The sequence below is a fragment of the Lissotriton vulgaris genome, chromosome 12, assembly GCF_964263255.1.
Source record: "Lissotriton vulgaris chromosome 12, aLisVul1.2, whole genome shotgun sequence".
NCBI classification, from domain to species: domain Eukaryota; kingdom Metazoa; phylum Chordata; class Amphibia; order Caudata; family Salamandridae; genus Lissotriton; species Lissotriton vulgaris.
Window position 1 is genome coordinate 520,459,896 of NC_141700.1, and position 12,195 is coordinate 520,472,090.

Sequence of the window (12,195 nt, forward strand, 5' to 3'; positions counted from 1 at the left end):
GTGGGTGAGGAGCCTGAACGTGATCCTTTTGCTGACGGGGAGCCAGTGCAGGTCTCTCAGGTGGGCTGATATGTGACTGTGGCGGGGGATGTCGAGAATGAGTCGTGCGGATGCGTTCTGTATGCGTTGGAGTCTTTTCTGAAGTTTGATTGTGGTTCCTGCATATAGGGTGTTCCCGTAGTCAAGTCGGCTGGTGATGAGGGCCTGGGTGACCGTCTTTCTAGTTTCGGTAGGGATCCACCGGAAGATCTTACGGAGCATGCGCAGGGTGTTGAAGCATGAAGATGAGATGGCGTTGACCTGCTTGGTCATCATGAGAGAGGAGTCCAGGATGAATCCCAGGTTGCGTGCGTGGTCAGTGGGTGTCGGTGCGGTGCCTAGTTCTGTGGGCCACCAGGAGTCGTCCCAGGCGGATGGAGATGGTCCGAGGATGAGGACCTTCGTCTTGTCTGAGTTCAGTTTGGCACATGAGGATCAAGACATAGAGTTATGGCTGAATCCAAAGTTCCAAAGATGGACATCCTGAGGATCTGTAGCCGACATCTGTTAGGTACGTTTGTTACTTAGTTTAGAACATGCACATTTAGGCAACATTATATGCACATGATTGAAAATGTAAAAGGAAAAGCAAAATCTGTCAAATTACAAGCGCTGGATTTGTGTTAATTGGTGTAGAAACTAAGGAACTGAGGCCAGCGAAGGGAGGTGGCATACATATATTGGGCCCAATGTCACAGATGCATGCGACGGAGCAGCACAAGGTAGAATGAGCCACACGAACCTACCTGTCTGCGCACAGGGGAATTGCTATCCAAACATTTGTGGATCTGTGTGAAGCCTAAGGATGACTGATGGATAAAGGTTGAAGTCAAAAGAATCTAAACCTGTGTTTTGTCAATTAGCAGGTGCAAACATAGGGCTAAGCGTTATTTCTGGTATTGTAATATATTTTACACACAAACATAATGCAAATATATGACCTTGTGCTCAAAAAGCAAAGCAATAAACGCTACCCCCATGCACCATCAGGTCCACGTAACTAGTATCAGACAAATTCCCAATGTAAGAAACATAGGGTAGGACAGACTAGGTAGAAGAGATCAAGAATTAGGTAAAGGAGGGAAAAGATGCACTTTGATTTTCATTACAACACTACATCTTCTTTGTCTCCATCGAGAACAATTAGAGCAGGATCGTCGTTCTGGTTTGCTAAATCCTGCAGTTCAAACACCAATTGTGAGGTAGCAAATTAGACTTGGCTTGAACCATTGGCTATTCTTCTCCTCAAATTTAACATGATCGATAAAACTGAGTAAAAAGATGAAATTACATTAGCAATGGAGTCATCGAGGAGCTGATCAGTTGTCATGGTCCTTGGGCGGCTGGCTGCATCATCACTTTGCAACTCTTCATCAAGGTTTTCTTTGGCTTCTTTAAGGAAGTGTCGGTATTTCTCCTTATCTGTTTCAAGAGCGTAATGGTAGTTTAGAATAAAAGCAAGACACAAAATAGCAGGTTACTGTTTCGACCAGTCACATATCACAATAAAGACATTAGCAGCCATAGGATCAAAGGAATCGTATGTAGGAGGCTGGCTTAGTATACGGTTCACACTTAATTAAATGATACACCTGGCACTAATACAGGCAACTCTTATGGTGATTTTAGAGGTCTCTCAAAGTGGTAGCTGTAGAGAGCATCCTTCAGACTTGGAGTTGTGTTAAGCAGCTTGCTTTACTAGTTTAATCATGCAGTGTAGGTTAAAGGAAAATGAACCACACAGTTTTTATATAAAAATACTTATTTTTATTACATACTACTCACTACAAAATTGGTATAACTCCAACCCGGATATATCAGTACAAATACACAACAATACTTCAATTGCAAATAAGTTAAGTAGCACAAAATACTGTGTTCTTCAGGGGGAGACCAAGCCATATATTAAGAAAGTGGACTGCGAACTGCAGGAGAGGACTGGTCTTGGACCAGAAGATCCAGAGGAGCCGGGAAGACAAGGAACCACCCAAGGTACTTAGGAACCCCACGGAGGCTGTTTACAGAGTGGGAACTCAGTAGTGTGCCCAATTGAAGTCATTGGAGAAGTTCCAGTTGCAGTTTGGCAGAAGAAGGATCTTTCCCAGAGGACCCCGAAGAATTCAAGTGAAGGATGGAAGGTTAGAGAGCCACTCCAACCTTGGATGCCCCAGAGACCAGATTACCTACACGAGGAAAGCCAGGTGCATAGGGGTGAAGAGACGTCAGCAACCTCCATTGATGACAATCTAAGACGTGGAGACAAGTGCCTATGGAGAAGAAGCTGAAGAAGTTCGGTGGAATCCAAGGCTTGATTCTGGAAGTGAAGAGCCTGCAAGCAGAGGGGACAGAGTCTATGCCACTCAGGAGTGACCAGGAGGCACAGAAGAACAATGCCCACCGATGTAAGATAGTTCAGACTATTCGACAGTGACTTTGTCCCTGCAGCTGTGAGGACCGGGCGACCCTGAGGAAGACCAGAAGCCATGCATGAGCTTTCCCAAGTCAGATGTTGGTGACAAGAGGGTCGGAGTCTGGCAGAAGCACCAACAAGCCTTGGCAGCCGCATATGATGTGGAGATCAAAGAAGAAGCCACATTGGGATTAGCAAGGCTCAAGGGACTCACCACAAGCAGGAGAGTCAGAGCAGGCCAGAGCAAGCAGGGGAGCCCACTGGAGCCATAGAAGACTCTCAGTCGGACCCACAGGCCGAAAGGTACAGGAGTCGCAAGAGGACCTCGAGCAGCTCACCAAAAAGAAGGTCCATGGTATAGAGGATGTAGTGAGGATGCTGTACTTGGCAAGAAGAAATGCTGGAGCTTCTTGTAGCTACAAGATTTCTGCAGTGCAGAGCCAAAAAGCCTAGTCAACGCAGTGCACAGGGGTTAGGTCCCAGCGGTTTTGACGAGGGATACTGGCCTCAAAATTGCGGAGAGGACAGGACAAGCTTCAAGGGAGTTGCAGAACAACCACCTGTGTTGCTGAGTTTTTGGAAGTCTTTGGGATGTCAGAAGCAGCAGACCGGTCAGTTTAATTGCGGTGCCTGCAGATGCAGAGGAGTGACTCCTTCACTCCAAGGGAGATTACTTTGGTTGTTCATGACACCCACAGGTCTGTAGAAGAACCTGGAAGAAGCACAAACATAGGCGTTGAAGAAGACTTACAAACCAGCGGTTCCAGGCGAAGTCCAAGTGTCCAGACAGTTGAAGAACAACATAGTTTCAGGCTCGAGTCTTGTCCCACGATGAATCTAAGAAATTACTCACAGGTAAGCCCTTAAGTACACTAGGGGAGAGGGCTGGAACGAGTCAAAGGTCCCTCCCAGAGTAGGGGCAGGACAGAGGAGAGGATACTCCCAAGTCCTTTGTCCAGTTTCGTGCCAAGCGGGAGCCAAGGGCTTCCTGAACTGGCTCAAACAGGAGTACGCCGGAAGGGCCCCAAATCTGCCTTTCAAAGAAATCTGGTGGCACTTGCAAGTTCCCCCACCCAAGCCCAATACACTAAGCTCTGCCTGGGAGGTGGTCACACCTCCCTGCGACAGGAAAACTATAGTTCTACCTACCCCTGCTCGTGTTTGGCTCAGCAGCAGGAGGGCAGAATCGTGACTGTTGTCGGCAGCGGCACTAGCTTGCTGTGAGCCAAAGGCTGTTAGGATAAGTTACTCACCTGTAATCCTAGTCCTCTTTCAGGGGTATCCTCATCAAAGTCATAAGCACTGAATATTCCTGCCCATGCGCGGGGACCCCAGAAAATATATAACAATTATATATGAAAACATATATATACAGCTCTATATATATACATATAAAAAAATTGTAGAAAACACAAACAATGCAGCCTTACATACACCAACTTAAAGGCTAAACAATGCTGTGAAGTGTAGACTTTGCACATATATAAACAAACCAGGAAGACCAAAAGTCACTTGAACTGCTTTTAATGAAACAGCAGAAAAATAGTCTTGTAAGAAGAAAAAGCAGGCATTGCTAGCCTATAGGCTGCATTGTAACAGAGAACATAGAAAATGAAAGCAAATGCTGAGCATCAAAAACTGGCACCGTGCCTTTAAGGCAGACATGACCCATCGCTTCCCATCATGCCTCTGGGGTGAGAGTTAGGTCAATTGTTCTTTGCAGAGACCCAGAGGTCAGGGCACAAAGAAATGATAATGTTAGCTCATTTGCACGCACGGGGAGGTGGAAGGGTTGCTTATGACTTTGATGAGGATACCCCTGGAAGAGAACTAGGATTACAGGTAAGTAACTTATCCTTCTCTTCAAGGGGATCCTCATCAATAGTCATAAGCACTGAATCGAGTACCAAGCCCATCCCCTCTTCCTGCGAGCAAATGAGCATTATTAAAAAACACAGTAACATTGAGAGAAATACATTTAGATTGAGGTAACACTGAAATAGATTCCTCAAGGAGGCTTGGCCCACTCGAGTATCTCGTCTAGAATCAGAATTGAGACAATAGTGTCTTGTGAAAGTATGAACTGATTTCCAAGTGGCCGCTTTGCAGATCTCAGTCACTGGAACATTATGCAAAAATGCCACTGTAGCTGCCTTTCCCACTAGTGGGAAAGGCAGCTACAAACAGAAGGGGTTTATTTGCAAATTGATATGCCAGCTTAATGCAAGACACTATCCATCTGGAAATGGAGCGCTTGGAGGTTGGGAACCTGTCCTGATAGAACCATAGATTAAAAATAACTGGTCAGACTTTCTGATGGTTTTGACCTATCTAAGTAGAATTTTAAAACTCTCTTGAGATCAAGGGAATGAAGAGATCGTTCTGCTGGTGTAGAAGGATTGGGAAAAAAGGAAGGCAACTATATAGTTTGGGTGACATGGAAGTCCGACACCACCTTTGGAAGGAAGGAGGGGTGGGTCCTTAACAATACTCTATTGTGATGAAAAACCGTGTACGGTTCTTTAGAAGAGAGTGCCTGAATCTCGCTTACTCTGCGAGCTGAAGTAATCGCTACCAAAAAGGCGGTTTTCCATGTGAGATGTTGGAGGGTCGCAATATGAATAGGTTCGAAAGGGGGACCCATCAGTTTGGAAAGAGTCAGGTTCAACTCCCACGGAGGAGAGGGAGGTCTAACAAGGGGAAAAACCTCCTTTAAACACTGAAGGAAATCCTTTACCACCTGGAGCTGAAAGAAAGAGGTCTGATTTGAAGCCTTTCTCTAGGCTGTAATGGCAGCCAAATGTACCTTAATGGAACAATTTTAGACCTGAGTTACCTAAATGAAGGGGATAAGGTAACATTAACTTCTCTTGACATTTAGTAGGTTGAAAACCATTTTGTATGCACCACAGATAAAATATTTTCCACTTAAAGGAATATGAATGTCTTGTGGAAGGTCTTTTGGATTCCCTCAAAATGTTCATACAGTCTTGAGGGTTTATTTAAACAACCGTAGTGAAGGACCTTGGGAGCCATGCTGCCAAGCTCAGCGAGGGAAGGTTGGGATGATGAATCTTCCCGTTCATTTTTCACAGAAGGTCTGGTCTGCACGGAAGCCTCCTGTGTGGGCACTCCGAGAGGTGTAGCAGGTCCGGGTACCACCACTGCCGTGGCCAGTCTGGTGCTATCAGAATCATTCTCATCCTGGAGTCTGTGAGTTTGGTTATCACCTTTGGGATGAGAGGAAGAGGCAGAAAAGTGTACACAAAAGTTCCTGACCAGTCTATCAAAAGGGCATTCCCTATCGATCCTGGTTGGCAAAACCTTGACACGAAGGGTGGCATTTTTTGTTTGACTCGTCCGCGAAGAGGTCAATGGTTGGATGAACCCATCGTAGAAAAATGTCTGCCACCACTTCATCGTTTAATACCCAGTTTTGCTGATCTTCGAAGTGGCGGCTCAGAGAATCCGCCTGTGAATTTTGTTCTCCTGGCAGATGGACCATCGTGATAGAGAGCTTTCTGGCCAGGAGCGAATGCCAAATCGCTTGAGCCTCCAGGGACTGAGAATGAGAGCAAGTCCCCCCTTGCTTGTTTAGGTAGTACATGGTGGTCATGTTGTCCGTTTGTACCAATATCGATTTGGTTTGTATCGATGGGAGGAACGCCTTGAGGGCTAGATGTACTGCCCTTAGTTCTAGCATATTTATATGATGTGATTGTTCTTTGATAGAGCCCCTGCCCTGCGTCTGTAGAAGACCCATGTGCGCTCCCCAGCCCTGAAGTGAGGCATCCGTGATCAGGGATTGTGTTGAGGGAGTTTGATGGAAAGGAACTCCCACCAAGAGATTTCTCCGGAGAGTCCACCAGGGAATGGAAGCCTTTGCAGACTGGGAAAGAAGAATCCTGTCTTCCCATTGTGCCGACATCTGGTCCCATTTGCCTTCCAAGTAAATGTAAATGTAAATGTACAGGAATTTATATAGCGCAAATCACCGAGCGGTTTCTGAGCGCGTGCTTAGGGAACCCGTCCTGGTATTCCCCTGTGAGATAACACCGGCAGGGTATCCGCAAGGTGAAAGCCAGGCATCCCGCCGCGAGGGGCCATTGTGGAGATTAAGCAAGCTGTTGCCCAGAGTCGCAGAGTGTGAACCCGTGAATCGAGTAGGTACATGAGCGAGAATTGTCGAGTCCATGGACATTTTAGGACTCAAGACCCCGCCGAGCCGGGAATGGAACCCTGGTCCCGGGCTGACCTCTGCTTCCAGGTCTGCCTCCTCTAACCAGTCAGCCACACTTCTCCAAGTCCTGTTGAAGAGGTCTCATCCTCAGCCTGGAGTTGGGAACCAGAAAAATGCAAGATGCCATCAAACCCAGAAGTCAAGCGACTTGACGAACTGAGGATTGAGGGGCATGAAGAAGGAGATTGCACTTCTGTTGGATTGATAATAGTCTCTCCTCCGAAGGAAACACTTTTCCTACACTGGAGTCCAGGGTAGCCCCTAGATAGTGTATCCTTTGAGTGGGTTGATGGATTGATTTCTCCATATTTACATGAAGGCCGAGGCGCTGCAGTAAGTTCAGGCATATTCGATAGTGGTCTTGAACCATTTGAGGCGAGGAGCCCTTCAGAAGCCAGTCGTCGAGATATTGGTAGACGAACAGACCTTGGTGACGTAAAGCCGCGGCTACCACTGCCATGCATTTCGTGAACACTCGAGGAGCAGATTTCAGGCCGAACGGAAGGACTCTGTACTGATAATGTTTTGTGCCTACCATGAAACGTAGAAACTTTTTGTGAAGTGGTGCAATTGGGGCATGGAAGAACGCATCCTGGAGGTCTTTCAAGCACATCCAATCCCCTTTTTGAAGATGTAGGTATATTTGATGGAGCGCCAGCATGCAAAACCTTTCTTTTTTGATGTTTTTGTTTAGGAGACATAGATCGAGAATGGGTCTAAACTTCTCTTCTAGACGCTTCTTCTGTAAGATAAAATATCTGAAGTATACCCCTTCTCCTTTCTGTGATGGGGGAACTTTTTCTATGGCCAATTTTTATAGTAGAGTAAAGACCTCTCGACGTAAGAGTGGAACCTGGTGAACTGTTGGTTTCCCTGGCGGAATGTACTTTGGGGGGGGGGGGGGGCATGAAAACGTAGTGCATAGCCATTCATCCGTATACTTAGCACCCATTGATCGTTTGTTATTTCGCGCCACTCTTTTGTATGTCCAGAGATACTTCCAACCACTGGAATGGGTGACGGCAACGGAGGAAGTGAACCCTCATTGTTTGCCGGTGTTCTTGGCAGTTGAGGAGGACTGTCGGGATGTTCCTCTACCTCTAGAAGGGCGACATCCTTGATAATGAGGTTTGTTTTGATGGTACTGCCTTTGGGACCATTGAGAGGTTTGAACCCTTGGATGGTAAGCTCTAGGATCGTAAGGCCTGTACTAACGTCTACATTCTTTCTTTTTCTCCAAACCGACACCTTTGAGAGTGCCCAGTTCAGACTTCTTGCGGGCCATCTACTCGTCAGAGTGAGAGCCGAACAGCCAATTTCCGGCAAAAGGAAGGTTCAGGATGCGTTGTAGACCCTCCCGTTTTAATGCTGTAAGCCGTAGCCAGGAGGATATTCTCGCGCATACCCCATGCGAATATGAATGAGCAGCTAAGGACGCCCCATCCGAAGCTGCACTGATTGTTAGGCAGGCCACGAGGGCCCCTTCCAGGAGAATCTCTTCAAAGTCTTGGCTGTCTTCTTTGGGTAGCTGTTATTTGAAGCATTCCAGAGAATCCCATAACACTCTATCATAATGGCCCAACAGAGCTGACGCATTTGAAACTTTTAAAAAAGCTGCTGCAGAGCCACAATCTTTTCTACCCCAAGAGTCCTGGGTTCTGCTCTCTTTTTCCAGAGGTACTGTGGAATATGAAGCCACTGCATGGGACTTCTTAGCAGCCGCAATTATCACCAAATCTGGTGGAGGAAATGACCTGAGTAACAGGGGATCTTGTTCTGCAGGTTTGTACTTCTTTAAGATCATTCCTGGGGCTGTTTTGACTGTTGCGGGAGTAAGAAAAACATCCATGACAGGTTGCAGAAGACAAGGAAATAATGGCAGCAAAGGTCTTGATACGGATCTCTGATGTAGAGTTTCAAAAATAATAGATGACAATGTCTGAGGTGTAGACATTTCTATATTCAACTTTTGTGCCCCTCTAGACAGAACATCATGAAAGGTGTTAATGTTGTCAACAGGTGAAACGCTGGATGGTGGACTGTCCGTCAGATTATGAGAATAACCCCTCTTGGAGGAATGGGTTGAGGAAGAAGACCAGGAAGGTGATCTTCATCTCCTATGACGATGAGAAGAGGATCTTCGTGGAGAAGATTTATCTCTCTGGCGGCCCCTGGATGGAGTGGTGGGTGATCGGTCAACTGCCTGCACCAGCCGAGCCAGAGGGGATCTATAGAGAGGGCTTGAATAGCCCAAGGTCTGTTGAACCTGTGAAGATTCTTTCTGCCAATGGTGAACCAGGAGAAGCCACCTAGGCGAGAGATGCACTGAGGGAGAATTGTGTACTTCCTCTTGTTGGGTAGGTGGAGTCGTAATCTGTGAGGTAGATTTTTGTACCCTAAACTGTGAGGACGAAGAAGATTAACTTCAAGTTGACTTGCGGTGATCCTGCAGCAGAAACTGATGGTTCCGAATGGTCTTTTGAAGAAGAATGGCACCTTCTTGAGGTCGAATGGTGTGACATCGACAATGAATGCCTCTACTCTAGGGCAGGAAAACATGGGAAGTTGGGTTAAAAATATGGGCACCCTTAAAAAACTGGAGAGATGTACGATTGTAAATATAGGCTAGTGTATTTATGTATTTTTATGTGTATAATGTATTTTAAGAACTTTAATGGTTTTATTGAAGACGGAACATTATCTCTGTATACTCATGTCTATTTATTGTATTTATGGTATCTCCTTTTAACTTTACCAGGTGGAATAATGTATGAAATGTTTTTTTGTACCAGTAATGAATTCTCAATAAAAAAAAATGAATGCCTCGACGTCGATGGACTATGCGCCACTAAGACCTGTGAGTCCAATGAAGGTGATTTCTGCCTTGGCGTCAGTATTGCATGCTTCAACGTTGACCAACGTTACGTCGTCGCATGGTTCGACGTCGAACGTCGGTAGGTATTGGAGAAAACCTTCTCAACGTCGACCCTCTTGATGCAGTCGATCTTGGCCTCGACGTTGAGCTCCGTCTTGTGGGCTGCAACGGAGAAGTCTTTCTCGACGCTGAGTCTTTACACATCGCTGATGATCTTGACCTCGACGTCGAGTGTCTTGATGGCTGCGACAGAGGGATCTGTTTCGCTGCCGAATCCTTCGACGCCGTTGATGGTCTAGGCCTCGACGTTGACCGCCGCCTGGTTAATGGCAACGGAGGACTGTGCCTCGATGTCGGACCCTGAATAGACGGCGACGACGGAGAGCGGTGCCTCGACATTGGGTGGTCCAGCACCAACAGAGAGCAAATCCTCGATGACACCCTGTTGACGGTGACGGAGGGACAGTTGATGTACCTCCATGTCTGGAAGACTTCGAGGATGACTGACGTTCTCTCGACAGCAAGCCTGCCGTTGATGGGAGTGTTGTTGAGGTTTTCTTTGCCGGCGGAGGCATTCTCGGCGCCGAGCCCGATGAACAGCAGGCTGTTACCTTGCTTCTGGACAATGATCTAGGTCTCTTCTTTTTCTGCCTCGCAGGAGACCAGCAACTAGAGGTTGAAGCTTAACCTTTTTCCCAGAGTCCATGAAGGCGAATCCTTTCCCTCTCTTTGAGAGTCTGTCTTGACAAAGACTGACAGTGTTGACAAGTCTCAGGAGCATGGGAATCTGGAAGGAAAAGGATACAGACACAGTGGGTGCCTGTTTTGTCCTTCGTCCTGCCACAGGAAGGGCAGGGATCAAACAGGGAAGGCATTTCAGGTAAAAAACACCAAACTCTTGAAGAGAAAAGGTAAAGAAATACTCCAACGGGTGTAAAATGTTGAAGTATAAAGATTTAGTTGAAAAAAGAATCAATTACTGACTGAAATGTCCAAAATCTGAGGAGCTGATTAACCAGGGTCCTGACTAAAGGAGCCAGAAAGAACAACGGACCTAACTGTTGTAGGAGAGTAGGGTCTGCAATCCTATGATCACCCAGACTTTTTGCTTTTGTTTCACTGGTTTACGACTTTCTCGGGCTGTGGGCCTGCCAATTAGACCCACAGCCTAGCTGTTCTCTCGCTAAATTGATGTGTGTACCTTAGGTGCATTACCCAATTGGAACTGGGCCACCTTGTCAGACCCTGTAACTCAGGGCATCGGTGTACCCAGGGCCTACCAGGGGCTGAAGCATGTATTATGCCACCCCTGGATGGCCATCTAAATCTGACACAACTGGCTGCGCGGCAGCTGGGGCAACGTGGCGTACTCGCCCGTTGCTTTAGGTATAGTATCCCTATATCTAACCCTAAAATGGACACCCGAGTTCCTATCAGTCACTCCTATGGCAGGCCTTGACCATCCTGAAGGCAGAGTGCGTGGAATCGTGTGAATTGGGCTCTGGCACGAGCCGAGCCCGGTTGCAGCTTGCGGAACCAAGACCCAATGGCTGTTCCATGATAACGCGTGCCATATTAGTAACTTCGGTATCGCGTTATCAAGACATGTCGAGTAAGGTGTCATACGAATCGGGATGCTGACCCCTCACCAATGCTGGCGACGAGGTTAGCATTCCGCCCTTCTAGAGGGACACGACATGTACGTAACTGTGAACCCCGGTTAAAGTTAACTGAAGCCTCAGCTCCACAAAATGGACGCTGCCACCACAGACACGAGTCTGACCTCCTGCTGCTGGGAGTCCTTCCAGCGAGGAGAGCTTGGACAAAGGGTTTCCTGTCCGGGGCGGTGCTCGCACCATCCCAGACAGGGTTTTGTGTATCCTGGGTAGGCAGGGCTTTACAGGAAGGTGACTGCGGAGTGGCACCCCGGTGCTCACTACGCATCTGCCGGCTAGAACCAGTTCCAGGGGCACCCCAGCCCCTGACCTGGGGAAAGTCCGACATGGGAGAGGGGTGTAACCACCCCCCTTTCTGGTCCCACCCCTAGGGCAGGACCTAGTCACGTACCCACCCCTTTCTTTAGGATAAAGGCAGGAGCGGGGACCCTTCCAAATTAGATCATCTTTGAATCAAGAACTACTTTCTACGAAAGGACATTCAAGACTCTTCTCAAGATTTCTCCCTTGTGCTAAGGAGTAGTCACCCTGCATCCGCAGGCATCATCTAAGAACTCTGCGGTTTGCTGCAAGTCCTTCCTCAGGAATCCGACTGCCCAGCTCGACGAGAACCGGCTTCCCTGGCACCTCTGACCTCTACCCACATCGTCAGCTCAGCTGAGATCCGTGGGTGCGACGAGACCTCGAGGGACCGGCCATCATCAAAACCTGCACGATTTCTTAACCAGCACGACCGCCGAGGGATCCTCTGGTGAGTGCTTTGGGGTCCGAGAAGCCCCGACTCTGAGCAGCTCCAGCACCGAAGTGCAGCCTCCCAGCATCTCCACGATCTGCGTGGGGCCCTTCTGCTTTTGCCACTCAGCCCGTTGTCTGGTTACTAGCCGCTGGCTTGTGACCTTCTTGACGACACCCGACAACCAACGCTGCTGGTCTGGTTGCTCCAGACTGGCCTTTG

General features: G+C 47.7%; 1 protein-coding gene across 1 annotated transcript in view; it reads right to left on the reverse strand.

Moving 5' to 3' along the window:
• The window catches only part of HYDIN (HYDIN axonemal central pair apparatus protein), a 2,950,008-nt gene that overhangs the window by 1,736,663 nt on the left and 1,201,150 nt on the right, over positions 1–12,195 (reverse strand). The window contains exon 30 of the mRNA XM_086945295.1: positions 1,331–1,461. Within this exon, the coding sequence (XP_086801421.1) occupies positions 1,331–1,461 (131 nt within the window). The remainder of the gene's footprint in view (positions 1–1,330; positions 1,462–12,195) is intronic.